Source organism: Myiozetetes cayanensis, unplaced genomic scaffold, assembly GCF_022539395.1.
Source record: "Myiozetetes cayanensis isolate MyiCay16 unplaced genomic scaffold, myiCay2020 scf1, whole genome shotgun sequence".
NCBI classification, from domain to species: Eukaryota; Metazoa; Chordata; class Aves; order Passeriformes; family Tyrannidae; genus Myiozetetes; species Myiozetetes cayanensis.
In genome coordinates this window covers 122,584,090-122,608,549 of record NW_026086604.1, presented here as the reverse complement: position 1 = coordinate 122,608,549, position 24,460 = coordinate 122,584,090, and the positions used below count along the sequence as shown (strand labels likewise).

Here is a 24,460-nt window from a genome sequence, read left to right as displayed (position 1 = left end):
TTATAAGAACATCCATTCTGGAGAAGCTTAAGAATGGGTCCACAACAACCTAATGAGGTTCAACAAGCCCAAGTGTAATGTGCTACTTTGGGTTGAGACAATCTTGAGTATGAGTATAGACTGGGAGAACTCATTGACAGCAGCTCTGTGGAGAAGGACCTGGGGGTCCTGAGGGATGAAAAGCTGGATGTGAGCCAGCAGTCCATGCTTGTAGCCCTGAAGGCCAACTCCACCTTGGGCTGCATCCACAGAGGTGTAACCAGTAGGGTGAGGTACTGTTTGTCCTCTAATTTGCCCTTTTGTCCCTCTACTCTGCCCTTGTGAGACCCCACATCCAGCTCTGGGGTCCTCAGCACAAAAAAGACACGGACCTACTTGGGCGGGTCCAGAGGAGGCCATGAAGATCAGAGGAATGGAGAACCTCTCCTATGAAGACAGGTTGAGAGAGTTGGGGTTGTTCAGCCTGGAGAAGGCTCCAGGGAGATGTCATTGTGGTCTTTCAGTACCTAAAGTGGGCTCATAAAAAAGAGCGAGAGGGGCTTTTTACATGGGCAAATAGTGATAGGGTAAGGGGAAACAGAACTGAATGAAAATAGGAGAGATTAAGATTAGCTGTTAGGAAGGAATGCTTTACTCAGAGGGTATTGAGGCACTGGAAGAGGTTGCCCAGAGAAGCCCCAGAGATACCTCATTCCTGGAAGTGTTCTAGGACAGGTTGGATGGGGTCTTGAGCAACCTGATCTAGTAGATGGCACCCCTACTCATGGAAAGGGTGTTATAACTAGATGATCTTTAAGGTCCCTACCAACCGAAGTCATTCTGTGATTCTAAGATAAACGTATTAACAACAAACGGAGGGTAAAAAAGTTTCTCCATCCTTTATTGGATGCAGGTACAATCATGTTGACAAAGGACAAGAAAAGGGTAGAGGTACTTAATGCTTTCTTTGCCTCAGTCTTTAATAGTAAGACCAGTTGTTCTCATGATACCAAGCCCTCTGAGCTGGAAGATGGGGATAGGGACCAGAAGGAAGACGTCCATAATCCAAAGGGATATTGTTGTCCACACCACTTAAGACACATGTGAGTTTATGGAGTCAGATGGGATCATCCAAGAGCACTGAGGGATCTGGTGCAAGTGCTTACCAAGCCACTTTCCATTATTTACCAGCAGTCATGGCTAACGAGGGAGGTCCCATTTGACTAGAGGTTGGCAAATGTGACACCCATCTACAAGAAGGGTTGAAAGGAGGATTCAGGTAATTACAGATCTGTCATCCTGACGTCAGTGGCATGGAAGGTCATGGAGGAGTCCATCTTCAGTGCCATCATATGGTACATACAGGAGAACCAGGGCATCAGAACAAACCAGCATGGGTTTTGGAAAGATCCTACCTGACCAACCTAAACTCCTGTGACCCACTTAGTAGATGAGGGAAAGCCTGTGGTTGTTGTCTACCTGGACTTCCACAGAATTTTTATGATTAAGGTTGAAAAACCTCTAAGGTCTTTAGAATAGCCTTTGACACTGCATTCTCCTCAAAAACTGTCTGCTCACAGCTTGGACAAGTGCACTGTTTACTGGGTAATGAACTGGTCAGATGACTGGGCCCTGAGCGTGGTGGTCAGTGCAGTTATATCCATTTGGTGGACGGTCACTGGTACTGTTCCTCTTGACTTGGTGTAGGTGCCAGTCCTGTTAAATATCCTTGTCAATGATCTGGACTAGGGTATCAAGCGCACCTCAATCAGTCTGAAGATGATACCCAGTTGGGTCGGAGTTTTCATTTTGTGCTCGAGGGTAGGAAGGCTCTGCAGAGGAATCTGAACAGGCTGGATCAGTGGGCTGAGAAAAAAGGTATGAGGTTCAAAAAGGTCTAGTGCCATGTCCTGCACCTAGTTCACAACAATCCCCTGCAGCTCTACGGACTTGGAAAAGAGTGACTGGAAAGATGCCCAGTGGAAAAGGACCTGGGGTTGCTGGTCAACAGACACTGAACATGAGTCAGCAGTGTGCCCAGGTGGCCAAGAGGGCCAATGGCATCCTTGGTAAACAAGAAATAATGATGTATTCAAAAATGATTACAACATTAAGACTACAAGCACATAATATTGTGTACTTGCTGACCATTTAGGTACCGCCTTTAGCTCTATCTGCTTTCCAAATTCTTGTTGACCTATTCAATGCTCCTCTCAAAGTGAAAAGGCTGAAAATAATAATACAAATAAATCTCAAATAATGATAAGAATATTTGTAAATCTCAGCTTTCCAAGAGGCTAATCTTAACCTACCTATGCGTCCTATCAGGTATAAAATCCATTCTTAACTACCTATTTGATATTGATTTAGTGTAGAAGGAGAAAGGGCAGAGATTCAGTAGAATTTGCAGAAATTTTAGTCATCTCTTTTACATTTAAAGCAGGGATTAAAAGCTTCATAAATAAACTCCCTATAATGGATAATTTTCTGATAATCAGATACATCGTTTCCCCTAAGCCCAAAATCCACTCACTTGACAAGACAAAATAACATAAAGGAAAACACCCCAGATTACTTCAGGCAACAAGCTCCAAATACCAGTAGCTTTTCTTTTGCTATTTGCATCCCATTAGATCAGCTTGTGATAAAGAACTGTAATATAGAAGCAATGGAGTGGAATAAATTCCTGAATCCTTTAAGCAGAGGGAAGCTTGAATCAGGAAGTTCCTAATGCTTTTTCTTAAGTACATAAATATATTACTCTGCTATGTTTGCCATAGCTCTCTGTCCCATGTTTATTGGTAAAAAACTAGCACCATCCTTTGGTAGAACAAAACTTAAAAAGACCACTTGGAGTGCTTATAAGATAACAATATAGGAAACAGAGAGGTAAAATGGAAATATGATGGTATCCTCTACAAAACACCGCAACAAAACGGAAACGTTGTCCATAATTTGTGTAAGTAAGTAGCTGCAGTATAACTGATCTCAGCTGGATCACTCAATTTTTGTCATCCCATTCACAGATAATAAATTATTTACTTCTAACCCATGAAGTCCTCATCCAACCATATAAAATCAACTTGCAAATCATTCTGTAAAGAGTTTATCCACATAGCAGGTTGAATGCATGACAAAAATACAGACACTTGTGTAGATGCAGTTCTCTTGTCAGAATAGAACAGTTACTCAGTGGCAGAGAAAATCTCAGCCACTTTGCTTTCAGTTCAGCAGCTTATGGCATGAAACTTGAGCTAACAAATCCTACTAGATCCAAACTAGCTTTGTTGCTAGCTATGCTTTCTTTAGGTTGCACTCCCTGAAGTCTAAGCAGCAAAGGACAAAAGCTGTCAGATTTAGCCTAGGTCCAACATTGACCCAGCAGCAGCAGATAGCTTGATCCCTGCTGAAGACATTGACGTCACCACAGGGTGTCTGACTTGCATTTTTCCTCCCCTCCCCTCCTCCTGTCTTGCTCACTGCCTTGGGTGCTCTGCTGCTCTGTAATCCCTGGATGTTTCAATACACTGGTTTTGCCAATTCACCTGGCTTCAAATCAGAACAGTTGTCCTGGGTGCCCATATTGACCACATTTTGCCATGACTCATCATCCACACACCCCCAAGCTGGAAGAATTACTTTGTTAAAAGAGACTAATCACACCACTTTAACTGATGATATTTGTACACAATTGATAATTTGATAACGTGTTACCCGCTTGGCAACATATTACTTAAATATCCATAAAATACACATTTTTCACTTTAACAGGGAACACTTCACAAAACTGAAAACATTCTATGATGACAAAGTAAGTGAAGAATTAGAAGAAAAAATACGAATAATATGTAAAGACCATTTTATCACATACACTAAGAGCACAGAGAAAATTGCAGAAGTTAAAAGTAAAATAAAAAAAAAAAAGCAAACACGGAGCTTGTAAATCAACGGTTCACATTTTTCCTGAAAAAGAAGAACAAACCTAAAAATTTTCCAACATTTTAACAAAAAAAAAACAATTAAGGGAGGTCCTACAGCCTGTGTTACATTGGAGAATAGAGTAGATGATCACAACATTCCCATCCTTTTATATCCTATAATTGCATTTAACTAAAAACCTGGAAATTTAAAATGATCATTTACAGCATCAACTCATACTATTTTACTGAATTACAAAACTTTATCCCCAGAAACTGACTAAAATGACCAACATTTTGCTTTGCCAAGTACAAAGTGTCAAACAATTTCTCAATACTTAATGAGTTATAACTATCTTAGTTGCTAGTAATTCTTGTCTTTTACACCCTGAAATGTAAGATCAAGTAATTTTCATAATGGTTAGCACATTTTTCTATCCTGAATTTCACATAATATGAGCACAGTTAAAAAATTACTATTAGAAACGTTACTGAAACAGGTTTTTATTTAGCTACATTCTGAATCATGCTATTAGGAAGTGCTAAGCAAATACAAACTTCAAATGAGGATAAGAAAAGAAAACAATCTGGCTTTTTCTACCAGCCAAACCAGAATACTCTGTGTAGTGGTGAATCTGTAGTGACAATGTGCAAACACTTTTCAGTTCAATTCTTTGTTTCATAACATCAGAAATCCCACTACCAGAAAACATCACAAGAGAAAAACAGAATTTTAAAAGAAAAGATTTTACTTTTTTAACTTTTGAAATTAAGCTTAACATGTCAAATCTTGAAAAAAAAATTGAAAAGCATGTTAATTTATTATAAAACTTGTGGGGTGGTTTTGTTTTTTGGGGTTTTTTGGTGGTTTTTTTGGGGGGAGGTATATCTATAGAGCTAATTTCCTTCACAGTAGCTTGAATGGGGCTATGTTTTGGATTTGTGCTGAAAACAGTGTTGGTAATACAGGCATGTTTTAGTTCTGGCTGAGCAGCTTTTACATAGAGCCAAGGCCTTTTGTGCTTCTCACCCCACCAACCAGCGAGGAGATTGGGGCTACACAAGAAGTTGGAGGGGGAACAACTAAGGCAGTTGACTCCAAATGGCCAAAGGGATATTCCATACCATATGGCATCCTGGTCAATATATAAAGCTGGGGGAAGAAGAGTGGGGACCACTGAGGGTGATGGCATTTTCCTTCCCAAGTAACCATCACGTGTGAAAGCCCTGCTTTCCTGGAGATGGCTGAACACTTGCCTGCACATGGGAAGTGGTGAATTTTGCTTTGCTTGTATGCACAGCTTTTGTTTTACTTATTAAACTGTTTATTTTGATTCTCTCCCCACGCCACTGGGGAGGGGGGAGTGAGCGAGTGGCTGTGTGGAGCTTAGCTGGTGTTAAACCATGACAGTTTGTTTCTTTAAATCTTAGGGGAAAACAAAAACAAACCAAACAAACAAAAAAAATGGGTTTATGTAAATTATTAAGCTGTGCTGTCTAATGCGATATTCATACATTTTTAGTTTTTCAAAATACTCATATTTTTGTTTTTCAAACAGTTTCAAATACCCAAACAGCTGATTTATATACAATCTTCTATTTAAAATGCTTAGATTGGCTACATTTGCAAATTCTCCCCACCATTTCTGATCATTAAGAAAGAAAAATAATTACCCCTTCAGGATTATATTTTGCTAACACACCACTGCCATGGAATTCTTCTAAGACATCCTTAATTTTCTTGGTGGAATCTGGATAAAGAATAAAGAGAGAGAAAATGAAAATACAGAAAACTGATTTACATAATATGAACTGTAATTAAAGAAACAACAATCAAAACTGCTAATAGCTTTTCTCAGTGCACATTAGTAATTTTCTTTAGCTGTATGGGAGAGCTGTGGGTACAAAGAAAATGAGAACATACTATACCCTCTCACCAAACACTGTAAAAACCAGAAAGCAAACAAAAAATGCTCAGAAACAAACACTCTTTGATCCAATCCATAACTATTAAGTAGTATATTTCTAAAGGACTTGTTTGCAGGATTATTTCAAGTCACTTATCTTGCCCTTGAAACCTGAGTTACCTAAAAAACACGGTCGTTGCCACCTACTAAATCTCCTTTGGCAGAGCTGCCAGTGAGAAAAGGAACTGTCAGAGGAGCCAGACAATATGAAGATAAAGGGGAACCTTGCAGAAAAAAAGTCTTCAGTGGTCATATCACAGAAAAAAAATGTTGCCCTCGAAACCTCATTTTTTCAGATCTCTAACATATTCTAACAGTTGTCAGTTACAGTAAATTTTGCATGCCTTTTGTCTAAAGGCGTTGTGTAAAGCCCTGGAATTCAGAAGCATGTAGATATAACTTTTCTGATTTGTTTTTAACAGTCTATGTACAGAGTAACAGAGTAGTTATCTCAGTTGAGTAGCCACTACATAAAACCCTTTAACTCAGATTCACTTGGAATTCATCATGCACATAACCATCTTTTCCACCTTAAATATCTCAGCAACACAATAAAAATAATTTTAACTCAATTTTTTTTCTTTAAAACACAGTAGTTGAGTGTAAAATGGCCAAATGTGCATAATGGCCACAAGACTGAAGTAAACCATGAACTAGTAATGAGTAGCAGATGCAATTAAGAAGAGAAGAGATAAAATCAATGTCTGCACCTTTATTTCCATAACAAAACCCAGAAGGAAAGGAGACAAGTAAAGAATGAAGCAAGGACTCTCACATGAGCAATTAGTCAAACACTTAGTATTGCAAACAATAGAACTAATCTGGCTTTTATTAATTTCATAAACAAAATATAGCACTGTAATAGTTCTTAGACTTTAAAGAAATCCTTTATCTTAAACCTGACTCTAAAACATACATTTAGCAAAGTATGTGACCTATAAGAAGACAATGTAGTGCAAAGGATTTGAAAAATAGAAATGTAACAGTTCATAACAGCTACAGACTGTTTATTTTCACTAATTGGATGTATTTCAATATTACTGTCAACTGTAAGCAATGGAGTTTAGCAAATCTCATGGGCAGTCACAGCAAATATTTATTTGATAAAGTCATCTATAGTCTTATTGCTGTGCCATTTGCAATACAGCAAAAATTACAACTTTATGTGAAAAAGACAAGCGAATTATAAAAAGAATAAATAAATATAAGAAATAAAATTTATTATGAGCTGTAATTAGAAGTTGGTGGACTAGACACTGTTTAGGACAAGCACACAAATTGATGACTGACAAAATTTTATCTTTTGTTTCTAGTCTTTTAATATGTTTTTCAGTATTCATATGCACAGTTATATGTAAAAATTATTGCATCATTGCATCTTATGATAATGAATTCAATAACTATGAAAGCAGCAGTGTGAGATGAGATGTATGACAGAGGTGACTGAATGTCTTCCTAAAAAAAGGATTTTTCTGAACTTTGGAGGAAAGAGGTTAAACACATGTCAAATAGAAAGACAGTACGTTCTCCTTACATACTTGAATGAAAGAAAAAAACTCCATAAATAAAATACATATGGACCACTTTCTGGAGGTTTTAAAAGACTGTTTTGAGGTTTTCTTCTAGCAATGACCATGCTTCTTTCATTTCAAATTTCCTCAGATGGTCTATTCATCTTTAAATCAGTATTATGCTTAAGCAACTGTAATTAAAAGCAAAGCCTGTGTTATGTTACTTATTGAAAATAAACTAAATTCCTGCTTTCCAGTTTTTTCATACTTTTTTAATCAATCAATCAATATGCAGAGCAACAACATGACTATTCATCTTTTTCATGCAGGAGCTTACAACAGTTCATATCCAAGAAGCACAGCTAATTTCATGTTTGAAATAACTCTCAAGAGAAAAAGGGTCTGTAGATGTAAATTCTGCTTTAGTGGTCCAGCAAAACTTTTCAAGAGATTTCCACATTCTGGTCAGGAGCTGTAATTGTTTTGAGTACTACAGCCAGGGCAGAATCATATTTTCCAATCTTTTGCTCACAGTCATTCAATCATTTTTTCAGTTCATGTGACAGTACCCAAGCTAGAATAGAGATCTTTCAAAATGCTCAAAATGACATATCGATATTTTAAGTCAAACGCCAATGCACAATCTTCTGCATGCACACTCTTCAACAGTGCTGACAATCCTTTAGAAAAATTAATTCTCCTTCCTCAGCCTCTAGCAGGCAAACTAATACTAGGAACATGTTCCATCTTTCATAAGCTGACCTAAAGAGATATGAAGAATAGATAATTTCCAAGTTTCACTCTTATTTGGAGAACAAAAAAAAAACAAAAATAAAAATCCAAGAGACAGTGTCTTAGAAAGTTCTATTCAATAGAAATGAGCAACTCCAATAAAATGTTACCAATTTTAGTTTAAAAAAAAAGTCAAGTACGTGCTTTCCATCAAGAAATAAACAGAAAATATACACAGAAGTAACTAGATATTTTTCCTATGGATTTCATTATAGTTTTGTCTGATACAAATCATCTACATAATCACTGGAAAACGGTGATGTAAACACAAGCATCTAACCAGAACCTGTGTTCTCACTGTTACCCAAAAGTCCAGATGTTCCACTTAACTTAGCAACTCAGCACTTTGAAGCAATCTCAGTAAATTCATAAGCCCTACCCATGTTAAAACACAAATATGGTCCTAAACTCTGTTGGATTACTCCTACCTAGTTTTTAAATAAAGGAAAAACTCCTTCTTTGTCTAAGTCTCTGCATTCCAAGCTCTCCTCAAGAGAGAGTTCCTAAATGCATGTAGACACCGTACATAGCCTGTCATGGCAGCACTTAAATCCCATGTTATCTGCAAAGTTATAGCTGGCACAGTGTAAATTTCATGTAGCTTTAAATGCAGTATGTTCCATGAAAAATCTCTTTTTTCTTTGTTTTCATAGTTCTGTTATTTTTATTACCCATTAGGGCAGTGCTTTGGGTATTGAGTCAAAATACAGAACTTCAATTCTCTCCGCTGCTTGAAAGTATCTAAACTCTTACTGTTCGACCCATCTTCTGTTGCAATTTGCATTTAGTCAAGAAGGTGGAAGGAGAAAAAGGGAAATCATGGCCCAGGAATCAGAGTTTGCCGTGGATGAGGTGAGATGTCATCTCCTACCTCATGCTCCAGGGAGGCATGGTGTGGAAGACTCCTAACTAAAAAGCTATTACTAGTACATGGGAGAAAAGTAGCTGGATTACACATAGTGCTGCAGAAATTCTATTTTAAAATAAAGGCTCCAAAACAATAGAGATATAGATGAGACTTGGGCTAATGTTGTATTATTTTAGAATAAAGGCAAAACAATTAAAACAATGATACTAGAAAGAGGAAACCTGCATATAGAACAGCAAAAGTATCAAAGTGTCTATTTTTCCTTAAGTATCTTTCAGCCCTAAAAAAGATACTTTTTATAACTTAAGACAAATTTACATACTAAGTTAAAAATCGTTTGAGGTTTAGCCCACATTAAAAATTATTATTCATTTTTTAAAGTGACTCAACTTCAGATGAAGAAAATTGAGTACTCAGTTGACTGGAATTTGGTGTACCATTTCTCCCATAATTAGAAAACACAAAACAGAAGGAAAGCTTGCCCAGATCACACACTTTGTCTACATTTCCCCTCCATTATCCCAGAAAAATCCTTGAAAGGTTTTTTTCCTTAAAAAAAATAAAAGACTTATAAGACAACTTATATAAAACTCAGCATAAATCACAAGCTGTGTACTCAGAACTGCTTTTCAATTTAAAGGGAAAAAAGCACTAGAAAACAACGCTTGTATTATTATTTCCCTTATTATTCTCAATAGCAATTCATAACAACCTGCATATTTATTGGACCATATCTAATTTTAACACCTACAACAAAAACTAAAGCAATAACCACTTTCTACCTCTATATCCCTTTCGTAAACTTAATGCAATATGAAAAATATCACAGGCATACAAAGTCCTACCATGGTCAAATTTAGAATTTATATAGAAAAGCTCCACAGAGATTTTCTATACATCTTATTATGACTTAGAAAAACAAAAGGTCCAAACCTCTACACACAATTTTCTGCATGGAAACAAAACCTAGCTCAAACTCAAAAGCTCTGCTTGACAGATAAGCCAAAGAGAAACATTGGGACAAATCCAGCAATCAACTCCCACTGCAATTTTTATACAGGTTCTTATTCCATGGACTTTTCTCTTGTGGGTGAAACCTACAGTAATATGTGTATATATAAATGTATACACATAGCTTTTTTTTCCCTTTTCCATTTTATTCAGAGAATGCTTTTACTCAAGCTATAGCTATGCTTAATCTAAAGCTTTACTGGTCTAGAAATGCCAGTGTTAAAAAGGTCATGCCTGCCGACAAACCTGTATGCAGCACCATAGAGTAAAAACTGTTCACCTTTCAGCAAAAAGGTTGTTTCAGTAAAGACATGGCTCATCTAGTATGACTCAGCCTTGCAGCATGTCTGTGTTGGTAAGAGATGCCTAATGGTTGCTTCTGAACTAGTAGAAGGCAGTAGCTTACATATTACATTTAAGCCTTACATAACATAAACATTTAAAACCATTTAGTGGGATAAACACTCAATTTTGGTTTTCTTGTAGTGAGAATTTAAAACCTATTACGATCTTGAAGAGAGTGGCCAGGCAGAGAAGGCAATCACTGTCCAGAGGTCTACAGAAGACCTCCCCTTGCTAGCTGCTACCAATAGTTTGGGTAACACTCCTTGATCAGAAGAATTTGATTCCACCCTCCAAAAAATTACATTCTCATTGAATTCTGTGACAAACAATGAGGAAAAAAGCTTCTTAGAAACCCAGGCAGAATTGGATGATGCTGCCTGAATAAATATCATGGAAAGTGACTTCTGTAATGGGAAATGGAGGAGATAGAAGAAGAGGGAATGTGAGGGAGGTAGGAACAGCAGCTCCTGCTGCAGAGGAAAACTTCCTCCTGACATCCAATGCAGAAGCTGCCTCTTCCACCCATCCTCCCTCCTGGGGCTCAGCAATGCAAGGAGCAAGACAGATCTATTTTAACCATTGCTATGTACCAAATGACACACAGGAGTTTTTTGTGAAAAAAAAAAAAAAGAATATTGACTACATGTCAATATCCAAAATATCTTTAGTCCACATTAATAAAAAACATCCACCAAATCCCAATTCCCTCAGCAGATATTCAAATGAAAAGTGTACGGCAAACAACAGGGAGCTGGGGAGGCTTAATTTTTGTTTGCTAGTGGTTAAAGCTTTCAAAGAAAGAAATAAGTAAAGGACAAAAACAGACTCCAGGAATTGAGCGGAACTGGAGGTAAGTCCCGTGTGTACTTCAAAACACTTGAAGAAGAAAAAGAATGCATTGGTTTTCACACTTTGACTACAGCTAACTTTCTCAGCATCTTTTGGACTCCTTCGTCTCCTGATAATCAGAAAATCAAGTCTGCAATAGTTTGAAAGCTCTTCACAGTGCATCTCTAAGAGTCTTTAAGAGTGCATTTCTAAAACTCATCCTGAGCCTTCAGGATGTCAGGGTGCTGTGAGGATTTGGGCTCCCTGGGGCTGGGACCCTATGGATCCTCTGGGTCAGCAAGGAAGGCTACCACAGCCTGTGCCATCACCACAGCTGGGGTGAAACCCTAGGGTTGGGCATCAGGCACCTCCCTCAGGGCTGTGCAAGTCCGAGGCTGTCAGCCTGTTAACACCTTGTACTGAGACCAGGAAGGAGGAGAAGCCTCATGAGACCTCTCCAGTCCTCAGATCCCATCACTACAATTGATCCTGAAAACTCATACAAACCTTCAGCAGGTAACTTTGTGGTTCCTTCTTTCTCTTTTCTAATTTCCTGTTTATAGATGATCAAAATATCTGATACAGGCTGCCAGCTCAAAACTTTTTGAGTTAGAATGATGATGAAAAAATTCTCAATTAAATTAAGGACAGAATGCTATTGACAACATATTTCACCCCAAACACTAAATCTAAGTATTAACTAGAAGTGAAGAATCAAACCAGTTTGGTTTGAAATTTAGCAGGCATTATTTCTGATTTTAAGTGGAAACAGGGAAATGGCTTTGTGAGTTTGAGAATATTTCTACTGGTTTTGAAATCTAAATTTAAAAAAATACACTGGTTCATTTGTTTCTGTTTTTCCCAAAATTCTGCACCTCAAATCCTGTGTTTACAACAAGGACATTGAGGTGCTGAAGTGTGTCCAGAGAAGGGCAATGGAGCTGGGGAAGGGTCTAGCACATAAGACTTTTGAGGAACAGCTGAGGCAACTGGAGTTGTTCAGCCTGGAGAAAAGAAAGACCTTATCACTCTCTACAGCTGCCTGAAAGGAGGCTGCAGGCAGGTGGAGGTTGGCCTCTTCTCCCAGGCAGCCAGAGACAGGACAAGGTGAAATAGCCTCAGGTTGCACCAGGGGTGGTTCAGATTGGCTATAAGGAGAAATTTCTTCACTGAAAGACTGGTTAAGCATTGGAACAGGCTCTCTTCATGAAATTGGTAGAGTCACCATTCTAGAAGTGTTCAAAAATTGAGTGGATGTTAAAAAAACATATTTCACAATATGTTTTAATGGGCATGGTGGCATTCAGTAAAGGATGATAATCTTGGAGGTCTTTTCCAACCTTATTGATTCTGTGGTTCAGTGAATTTTTAATTTGTATACCTTAAACTCATTATCTATTTAACCTAAACTTTTATTATGGCTTCAAAAATTATTCAATGGGATATATGAACATACTGTATATTCTTACATACCTATATATGTACACAGGTATATAAAAAAATTTATATATATATAAATTTATATAAAATAAATAAATAATTTTGGTAGTTTTTCTTAAAAGAAGTAGCTCAAAGGAGTAAAAATAGCACAAATACGCTTACATGTCTAAAATGAAATATTTTGCATAATCTGTCTCGGAATGCTAGAAGTAAAACCAAGCATTACCATATATTTTTTCCAAGCCTCTACAGATAGGTCTAAGATATTTTATTTCTATGTAACATGTTATTTTTATGCATGATCTTTTTTTGTATCAGCAAACTTTAGCTCCCTCATCTATTCCTTTATATAAAATATTCACTAGAAAGTGGTACACACTTTCTTATACTTTTTACATGTATCCCAAATATAAAATTACCAAAGTGGTTATGCAATACCAAGGCATGCAAAGATATTAAAAACTTGTGGGTTTGAATTTACATTACCATTTAAATTATCACACATCATATGAAAGACAGTAACTGTGCAAAGGGAAAGTGTGAAGCAGTTTAAGATAATGCATTTTATCTGTTCACCATGAGGGTGAGTAAAAATTGCCTGTTCCTATTGTAAAGATCTTGGGGGAAATTCCTCAGCTGGTATAAATTGCCCTATGCAGTTGGGGTTTTGCTTGTTGTTTTGTCTTCCCTTCTCCCCTTTTTTATGCAGGCTTCTTTAAAGTCCCTCTTTCATTACAAGACATAATTTTAAAGCTACTTTTGGTTCTTCCATTCTTCCATACAGCACAGACTGTCCCTGAAACGGTCCTGTGCTCTTCTTGAAGCAGGAAGCTTTAGCAATTACTTATTTTTTTCCCCATTTTGCTTTATCGTGTTTCTTACTTTCAAAGTATCAAATTCATTTTACTCTTCCTCTTACAAAGTTTTAAATATTCATACAGTGACAGTTCTTGTCATCCTATGTGCTGAAACTGTATTTCAGAAATGAAATTTTAGCTCTCTCAACACAGGAGTCAACACTTGTTCTGATTTTTGCCTATGGCAATTTTCTTAAAATACAGTAATTTTTTCTCTTATCAATAAGGAAATATAAATATTGATTCATGGAATCATTTTTAAAAATAAAACTCCAACTCAATTTAGTTTTATTTGCTTAATGGTTTTCTGATCCACTAAGACACATCTATCTCTATTATAGTTTCTCTTAGGAGTAAGGGCTTGAAAGTCAGATACATATCTAGGCCATTAAACTGAAAGAATTAGGAACACACGGCTCTGGATCTTGAACTACAAATGATGAAGGTTCCTGCACTTGCTGTGGATACCAGCATGAACTGAATTGCACTTTGTCTGTTTTAAATATAATTCCTAAACTTTTGTTCTTTGTGATCCCATGTTTGGTGTAGTAGTGAAGAGTAGCAAAAAAAGAATTCACTAGAGCCTGTTCTCCCCAGGACTCAGAGAAAAAAATTCTATCAAAAGCTTTTCAACATTTAGTGCCAATCAGAACTATCAGAAACTCTATCAAGAACAGTAGTAATGTCACTGTGTAATCGTATTTTGGCATGCCCAAAATTCTCTATTGCCCAGCTACATTTGGATGTGGAAACTCCACATGATGTAGTTATATGGACACTGCATACATACAGTGTTGCCAATCGCTTGCATTTTAGTTTATATATACATGCACATATACATAATATGCTCAATTTAGTGAATTCAGATCAGTTTTGGCAACTAGTAAGATATTACCCTATCTAATCTATCAATTTCCCATAAAAATTAGCATAAAGTGGACATATACAATCTGGGTAAGGGAAACAGAACACTTCTCCTTTATTTTCTATATATCTTTGGACAGCATAAGCAGATTTGGCCTCTTGGGGCATTACACAATATTCCATATTTGTTAAAACTGTGCTGCAGATTATGTAATAAGAAATTGTCTGAAGGTTCCTGACTCAATAATCCTGACTAAAAAAAAATAAAAATAAATCATTATTGCTTATATGAAGCCTCAACAATTTTTATTTCCATTGTAGAACATTAAGTTTGTTAGTGCTGAAAGTGTTGACACTGCAAGAGCAGTTCTCATTTATCATTATTGCTGATGAGAATCTTGCCATAATTCCATTCTGAGTACAGTCTTTGAGTATTTATAGTATTACAGGTGTTGAGCCTGTGGAAACATTAATATAGAAAGTTTAAAGTTAGTCACTGAAAAAATAACAGCTTAATTGTCCATAGGAATGAGCTGCTGGCAGACATCTGCCTGTAAGTCACAGTCTCCCAACCACTGCTTAATTACAAAGGCATGGTATGATGCAGAGATTGTTTCCACTGTAGTATTTACACATTCAGCTACCTTTTAAGGCTACTGAAACAGCTCACTGCTAAATAAGATAGAATTAAAAAATAAAAGTGAAGGAAAAAAGGCTACAGACTGAGCAGTAAAAAGTCAAAAGTCTTAATTCCAGTTCAAGACCTAGCTTTTGAGAAAATATTGTTCTCCTCATTGCTGGAAACTTGAAGTTTAATAAACAATTGGTAAGAGGCTAAAAGTGTGCCTTCAGTGTTAAGAAAATTTTGAGTTTTCCTATTTTCATTACTACAGCAAAGCAACTCAGTATTTACATTCTACCTTCACGCATTAACTAAGGCTAATATATGCTCATTTATCTTAATAATTGCCATTGCAAACCTATCCTGGGAAGTCTGCTTTATGTTCATTGCTCTGAAAAAACAAATGTTTCAAGAAGTACTTCCATAAATCCTCTAGCTGTGGAGTTCCAAATTTTAAAAATTCTGCTTCCATTTAAGCCAACTGTGCCCAAGTTTGGTATAAACAGATTTTTTACAGTATTCCTATATCAAATCTTTATTACGTCAGCATTAAATATTTTCTCCTGTTATTTAACTGCTTTAGCTCAATAATTTCTTATAGGACTTTATAGACAATATGGACCATACCAGACAATACTTGAGAAACAGAGAGTACAGGAGAGAGGTATCATGCATGGACATCAAGGAAAGGAAAGCTCATAAGATCAGTTTACACTCCTGGAGAGCTGTGTTCTACTGATGCTTGCTCGATGCATCTTAAATCCTTTTCTTTACAAATATATTAGACCTGAACTTTGTATCTGCCTTAGTTCAAAGGGACGTCATCTTCTACCTTTACAATTTAGGATAATTCTTTGCTCATTCCAAGATTCTGAGGAGACAACAAGCAAGAATAAACCTTATTTTATAGTACACTGACAAAGGCAGCCTTAAACTCTACTACCAGGATTATTTGTGATTTTATCAAATGGTATTTTGTATCAGAGTATCAGAAAAAGTCACTCCAAGGAAGACCGTTTTCACAGAAACTTACCTGGCAAGGTAATAACATTTTGCAGATAGGAAGATTCCACAAGCAATAATCTCTAATTATCCTAAAAAATATCTGACTATTTAATTTAAACAATTTAATGCATTTGGGTTAGTTGTCCTCTACAGGCTCAGAAGCCAATGCTCATTTTCTCTCTTAGGCTTTATTTCTTTCTCTCTTATCACTTCCTAGAATTACCTTTTCAGTTAATAAAAAAAGCAGGCAAGAACACACAAATTATCAGCCATCTCTGTTCTAGTCCCTCAGAAATATCTTTAATCCTAAAATTATCCTATAATCAGTTTTTCATGGCTTTATCCCATCAATCTGTTCTTCATTTATATTTTCCCACACTTACCTCATTTTTCTCCAACCTTATTCCCCAGGACAGATGTTTGCTCTTTTGTGTGCTACCACCAATGGACAGTTACTGTGTGATGGATAGAGTAATACATGGGTATTGTGTTCTAAAACTTTAAAACTTGTCTGCTCACTTCTACAAGCTTACCCCTCTGCCTTCAAAAGAATCATCTTTTTTTACTTTAGGTAAATACAAAATGAATTTTTTTCAGCAAATCTGAGTCACAGGGAAGACAGACCTTTATTCAAAAGGAAAAGAACGACAAGTACCACTGATCTAGACTGATTTTTTGCCCAAAATACTGATGAACTGTTGGATCAATACACTTGAGTGAATATCTAGGTGACCCTGCCTTGGCAGGGTTGTTGGACTAGGTGATCTCCAGAGGTTCCTTCCAACCCTAACTATTCTGAGACTCTGTGAATAAAAAAAGATGTCATTTTGAAGGCATCATGTGAAAAAGGTGGAAGCCAAGTGACTCCTACTTAACTACAGAAGTTTAGTCACTAAGTGCACCTGACGGATATACATGATGACATCATGAAATAAATCTACCAACCAACAAACTAAAAACTCCATCAAATAAACTGGGAAAAATACAGCTTATACTACAAATGCATATAATTTAACAAATGGGTTAAACAAAGTTCTACAAATTCTGAATACATAATATAAGAGTGCTTCTTACCCACAAGAATGCCAAGAACCATGAATAATAAGATAAAGAACTTGTTAAGTCCAAATCTTTCAGAGTGAAGTTTTATTAACTTGGTTTTCATTCCTAACATTTCCAAGACAGTGAGTCATCTTAAATGCATTTCTAACATTCACGAGGGGTTTTTTAGAGTCATCAAATAGTGATCTATGGAATTTATTTGTATATTTAACCAACAGTTTGAAACAGTAGAGGAACCAGTCCCTCTGTCAAAAATTTACTTCTAAGGTATCAAAAGTACCTAAATTAAGCCAGTTCTTTCAAAGTTGTGGGAGACATACTCCCAATTTGACTGCAATGTGAGCATACCCTGAGACAGTTTTACTTATGCTTATCTATATCATTCAACTTAGTATCTTTCTCCTCTACAGAAACATGCAGCCATATGGTAGGTCTATTATAAAATGATGCAGTACATATAAAAATATCTTAAAGAGCATATACTGTAGGAATTTATTCCATGAAAAGAATCATTAGAGGCAAGCACTCACTATGGACAGTTACTACAGACATCATATGATCAAATAACAGATTTTTATAAAGCAATTTTGTCATTTACCTGTCTTTATAGTCAGAACATTTTGTAGTGATTTCTGGAAAGTTCACAAAGAATTTCCTCACGAAAATCTGTTTCCAAATGACAAATGAGTTCCCCATCTTTGGGTAGGTTCTTCGTTAAATCATGCCTGACAACAATCAATAACCTTTGCAGCATGAAGCCTCTACCTTGCTGATTCATAATATTACATCTTGGGGGGTATGGGGGCGGGAGAGGAATAGCAAGGAGATAAATAAATGAATTTACTAAAATATCTTCTGTCACCCATGTTTCAAACTACAAAGATATGCCCCTAAACTAAACTCAATGTATATTTAAAAGAAAAAGATAAATGTCTATTTACTATAAGCTTAATATAAACTTAACATAAGCTTATTCAAATGTTTTATGAATGTGTAGCCCTAAAATAAAGGTATTATAACAACATTAGGTTGTCTAAGCTAGTAGCAAAACACCAGTAACATGACACTGGTATTCATCAACTTAATGTTGCCACGGACAAAAGGCAACATAACAGTAATGAACTATCAACACTCCCAAGTCCCAGGATTCAAATTTATACCCCTTCCTAATCCATCCAATTCTACCAAGTATGATCACACTGGACAAGTTTGTTTATTTAATTTTATATTGTTCCATCAGGAAGATTAACAATGATACTCTCCAGAGCATCCAAGATCCACATAATTAGAGCAAAAGTAAGCAGAAAAGACATGAGAAAGAAAGAAAGATGAAGAGTTAGTCACCAGAAAGGACAAAAGGAACAAGAGGAAACAAGAAAAGATGGGGAGAAGGAAAGAAAGGAAGAGGCAGAGGAGACTTCAAAAACAGCAAGACAGAAGAGGAAAAAGTTCAGTTTTCTGATCTTCTCTTCTTTCACCTCTCTTCTCTTGTTCCTTCATATCTTTCTTTTTAAAGTTGTAACTAATGTCTCTTAAAGAGAAAAAGCTCTCAGAAATCCTCTATCACTTACAGAGACATTAGAAAAACCTAAAAATTATGATCTCATAATTTTCCAAGTTTCCAGAGACCTTAGCTTTCCAATGATCCAAAAGTATGACTTCCATTTCAGAGTAAAAATATTCCACCTAATCACCTCTCTACATGAAGGGAAAACCCATAAAACATTGCAAGTTAATATTAGAGCATTCAGAAACAGGCAATTAAAGCTACAAGAAGAACCTTAACTTTTCCCAAACTTTTGTATCCATCATTAACTCGCAGCTGAACATTCTGAATGTTCCATAAGTCTGATTATTAAATGTATTTAAATGGAGTAATACATTAACAAAAGAGTTTTATTTAAGAAAAAAAAAAAAGAGGCAAGAGGATGATTGGAAATAAATTCTCTTTAAAACCTGGGGAACAGACTAGCTGTGAGGGAGCTCCAATTCCAACGGAATAAGGAAGAGCAAACCATCTGTGAACTTTTTGACTCAACTGCCTGTGGAGATGAGGCTTAACAGGCACAGCCTGCCTTGGTTCAGAAGAAATTGAGAAAAAGGAAGGTAATTCAGTGAAAGACATCAGTGCAAAGAAAAAGAAAACTAAACTCAGAGCTTTGTCAAATGATAGTAAAACAATGAATTTAGATTTTTCCCTTGGTTTTGAAGATGGGCTTTTCCTTTCCTCTTTTATATCCTCTTTCAGAATTAGAAAAACATTTGAATAACTATATTGTAAAAACACTGTTTTAAAACACTTTAACCCAAAGAATCTGCTCTGGAAAAGAAGACTTTGGAAGTCCTGAAGCCTGACAGGCATGCAGTAAGTGCAATAGACAGCAGACAAGATGTTATGAAAAGATATAAGACATTTAAACTCAAGGAAAGATAAACTCTAATGTCTATGGGGAGTTGGGTTTTCCTTAAGCAATGGTGCTATAGCAGTATGTTTTACTGGAGCCTCAATGGTACCATGCTTTATTGGAGCGTATCATAAAACAACTCTAAAACCAGAATTTACTGAATGCTATTTAGCAGGTAACAGGCTTCCCGAAGAAACACAATTAACAATAAATATAGGTATGTCATTTTTACTTGGTGTCTAGGATGATCCAAGCTGGCCTTTTCCACTCCTCCTGCAGCTCCATATGTTCTTGTTTATTCTCTTATAAGGTAAATTTTTTTTTTACAAGGTAAATTTTTAAGCTTGGATGTGGTCTATAATTAGGCTTATAAGAAAACTTTCACCACATTTATTCCCAAGTTTCTCACAGAGCAAAGACTTGTTTTTGTTCTAATGCTTTCCTAACAGCGTGCATTTAGTGAAATAAGGCTTATCTCAGACTGTGCATTAAAAAAGATGTCAGAGAATAAATGACTTACTAGCTTTCGATATGTATGAGATCATGGCTTCAAGATAAGTCATATAATAAAGACCCATTCTCCTGAAAGTAGTGACGCACAATCCTCTGCACCATTATGAAATATGCCAGACCCTTGTCAGAATATTTCAAGCTCACTGTCACTCACAAATAGCAAACCAGAGGATATACTCACAGAAGTCACACAGGAATAATGTACAATTTACCCCCTTTTTCTGTGTTTTTTAACAAATTCTAAATCTGAAAAAAACCCAACACCCAAGATACAGATAAGAATATAAATAAAATGGCTAGACAGAAGGATATCTTAATTTAGACAACAAAAGTTGAAATTGTTGAGGTTGCCTCCATCACATTCAAAAATGTGATCACTCAAAACAAAATTCTAAGACAATATAGAAATCTCCCTTTAATGATATCAGTTTTATTTAAATGTTACATTTCATATAAAGTTGTGCAAATTATTTGCTTTTGTCCTATCTGAACAACTTCATATACTTCTAGTAGAAATTTCCCTTGCTGAAAAGAAAAACAAACACTTCAGTAGATAATATATTCCAATAAGCCTGATATTAATATTCATAAAATTGTAGAATGGCCTGGTTTGGAAGGGATCTTAAAGATCATCTACTTCCAAGCCCCCTGCTGTAGGCAGGTACACCTTTCACTTGACCAGGTGGCTCAGAAATCCATCCAACCTGGTCTTAAATGCTTCCAGGAACGGAGCCTCCACAACTTCTCTAGGCAACCTGCTCCAGTGCCTCACCCCACTCACATCTAATTTAAACCTACTCTCAAAATTTGAAACCATTCCACCTTGTCCTGCCATTATATGCTTGTTTAAAAAGTCTCTCTCAATCTTTATTGTAGACTCCCTTCAGGTACTGGAAGGCTGCAATTAGGTCACCCCTAAGCCTTATCTTTTCCAGGCTGAACAAACCCAATTGTCCCAGCCTTTCCTCATGCTCTGTCCTTCTAATCAAGTTGGTGTCCCTCCTTTGGACTCACTCCAACAGGTCAATGTCCTTCCTGTGCTGGAGACCCCAGAACTGGACGCAGAACTGCAGGTGGGGTCCCACAAGAGCATAGTAGAGGACCAGAATCACCTGCCTTGACCTGCTGGCCACACTTTTCACGCAGCCCAGGACATGTTCTTTGACAATCAGATTTCACTTTCCTTTATTTCGCCTCCCCTCCCCCGCCAAGTAAAATACTGAAATATTCAATTCAGTAAGCATCCAAACATTTCGAAAGGAACACCGCAGTGTTTTGTTTCAAAAAATGTGTTGTTCTGTGTGCCTACAAATGGCACTATTATGTAAAGAGACTGTGATTAGCTTGAATCGGGCACTGGAGGAATTCTAGAGCTCCTGAAATAAGCTGAAAATAGACTCCAGCTGTGCTGCTGCACCACTTTACTGCTCATTTCTAGCTTAGGAATCTTTCCACTACACTGCAAAGTGCAGCACAAGCACGTTGCTTCCCTGGGAAATTCCCAGGCTTTTATTCTTGTCAGAATGTCAGCATCCAAGTCAGCATCCACAACACAGGTACTCACACAGAGCCCCTTTCAGTTCTACACAGGTTATCAGTTCCACCCATAAGCATTCACTCCCTTGCCAAACAGCGTTTTAAGGATGGCCTTAAGGAGAAGCAGAGAGCTGCTTGTGTGGGGACTGAACATGGCACTGCTGCAAGAGGATGGTGGAGAAACAGAGGGAGGACATGAACCCTGAGAGGGAAGGGGTGAGACAGCTGCTGACTGCTGTTCAGAGCACAACTAAGGAAGACAGCCTGCAGGCTGCCAGAGGTTCCCAAAAGCTCAACAAAGCTCACGCTGCACCCAGAAAACACACCATTTTCCTGCTATCAGAATTCAAGTCATTCACTGGAAACTTCAGTCACTAACACAACAATGTGCATCATATGAAGTTACTGAAGGCTTCTCATTCAGCCTGCTGTGTGTCCTGTGAAGACATTCAGCACTTACAAAGATCAAAAATTGACTTCTGTCCAATTTTGAAGAGAACAGCTATAATTCGAGTTGTTTAAAAGCTTGCATTCAATTCAGAAGGTAAACTGAATACAGAAAGCCAAATATATTTTTAATATTTAATTTTAACATCCCAACCTTTCTGAAAACAATGGAATTCTTCAACCCAGGAGGAATACTGCAGACTTATTTATTCTGACCTCAGCTTCTTCCCAGTTGCTTCTTTCTTTATTCCAACCCTCACATAAACCCTCGATCATTTCATGCTTACTACATAGCTTCCCATTAAGCTTTCTTTCCTCTTTATTTTTTTTAATCCAAAATTTCTCTGATCTTAATTGCTACTGCTTTTTTCACCTGTGCCTGCTAACTAATCTTTTATTTCCGATGACTACATACCTGCAATCCTTTAATCAAAATAACTTCTAAAAAAAAGACCTTGTCCGTCTCCTTCCCTCCCTCTGTGTTTATACTTAATCTGCATAATTTTTAAGACAAAAGATTAATGTAATCTTAAAAATCTATTATGTTCTGACAATGGTTAAAAATAGATTAAAAGCCTGATAAAATGAAATTGAATAGTCTTTTCAGAAGAAATGCTGATAACTAATTAATTTCATAGAAAACAGTGATGCATACCCTGCGCAAATTAACACTGCTAAAACAGACAGTTTGAAAAATCTTAGATCTGCAACCTCCAAAGCTATCTACTTATGGTCATTTGGCAAGGGCTGGCCAGCTTTTGGCAAGTTTTACAAAGCTCCATCAGTCACTGAAGTTATGCAGCATTAGCTGCTAGACTTTAATCTAAGACTAATTATGTTAAATGGAGGAGAAAACAAATAACTCCAGAATATCTATGTAAAGAAATTTTTTCTTCAGAATTATATGGAAGACTATTACTTACACTAAATCGAAAGTCTGTATCAATAAAAGTGGGAGTGTCTCCTACTGAAGTGTTCTTTCATGAAAGATTAGGACAAAACTGATATTCTGTGTAACTAGTAACACTAAAATCTGATTACAAAAAAAATATATAGTGAAAATAATAAAAATCTGCTATGATAAAGGACTACGTTCTCCTTTTGTGAAAGGGATGAAAATGTTTCCCATTTCTTCCATCTGTTTCATTTTTGCACAGTAATTATTATTGGTTTGTAATAACTGAACAGGTGGGAGAAATGGGAAGAATTTTCATCCCTTTCGCAAAAGGACAAAAAAAAATTATGTAGAATTCACTTTCAAAAACAGAATAGGGCACTGAGACAGTGCTTAAGAAAAAAAGCTGAACCAATAAAAACAGGCATTTAGGAAAACAATGCAGAAATCAAATCCCCATAGATGCTTCACAATCTTTAAAGCAAAGCAGATGATGAACTCTTCCGAGCTAAAACTATTTGACAACTGTGGTATGTGTTGGGGTTTTTTCTTATTATCATTCTTTATTTTTGAAAGATAGTGGTAAGATTATGGGGTCTGTAAGATGCTTGGTCTAAAAAAAAAAAACACTAGAATGCTATGAGAGACACAGTGTCCATAGTGATGTATTAGTGGTCTGAATAAGAGAAGAAATTACAAAAACTCATCTTCTACCCTATACAGGATTAATCACAATTAAAAACCCTAAAAGTTTACCTTAATCATCACCTCTGAACACTACATGCACATATATCCCTGGGTGTCATAACTCCTGAAGGGAAAATCAGGACATGACAAGTTCTTTTTGCATGGGATAGAATAACTTTCTGTACATACAATATATCAGGTGGGCATTCGTATCCAAGAAAATTATGTCATTTCTTACCTTAAATAACATCTTTCAGGATATTAGTTTCCACAAACATAACTAAATGGAGATGTGATTATAACCCGTTGTGCATAATTATGCAAAATTTAGTATTGCTTTTTCTGTCAGGATAGTCCCTGAATAAAGATCAACATATTTGTGCTTGGAACCCTTTGAAAACTTTTCAGATGCATGCCTCCCAGGGACAGGATACTAAGCTGTAGAGATGGCTGGATTTGTTTAGGTGGTTTTCCCTTGGTTCTTGGAGAGGAGAGTGTTAGCCAACCAAAGATGCTACACAGGTAACAAAATGGAGATAAAAAAAAGTGGGGTTGGAAAGGAACTCACTTTTTCTGAAATATGTTAATGGTAAGAAAACCATGAAATTCAAAGTAAACTTAGGTTTACCCATGGTTATTTTTAAAAATATGAGATTGGATAACTTTCAGCTCCAATGTTTACACAGCACTGCAAACTATTTTAAGAGTAGAGTCTGCTTGGAAGAGTTTGTAATTTGAAGAGCAGTTTAGTAGTCCTCATACATAGTCACTCATTACATCTCTGGAACACTATTAGAAGGAAGTGCTAACTCTGGCACTTCCGTCTTGAAACCTAATCCAGAAAAACTTCAGTGCATGCTCTAAATTAAACACATAGTTTCACTGGGAAATACTTCAGAACATACTTTC

General features: G+C 36.5%; 1 protein-coding gene across 6 annotated transcripts in view; it reads right to left on the bottom strand.

Moving 5' to 3' along the window:
* The window catches only part of DGKB (diacylglycerol kinase beta), a 337,929-nt gene that overhangs the window by 271,728 nt on the left and 41,741 nt on the right, over positions 1 to 24,460 (bottom strand). For all 6 annotated transcript variants that reach the window (XM_050332620.1, XM_050332627.1, XM_050332611.1 and 3 more), the window contains one exon: positions 5,571 to 5,647. In XM_050332620.1, the coding sequence (XP_050188577.1) occupies positions 5,571 to 5,647 (77 nt within the window). The remainder of the gene's footprint in view (positions 1 to 5,570; positions 5,648 to 24,460) is intronic.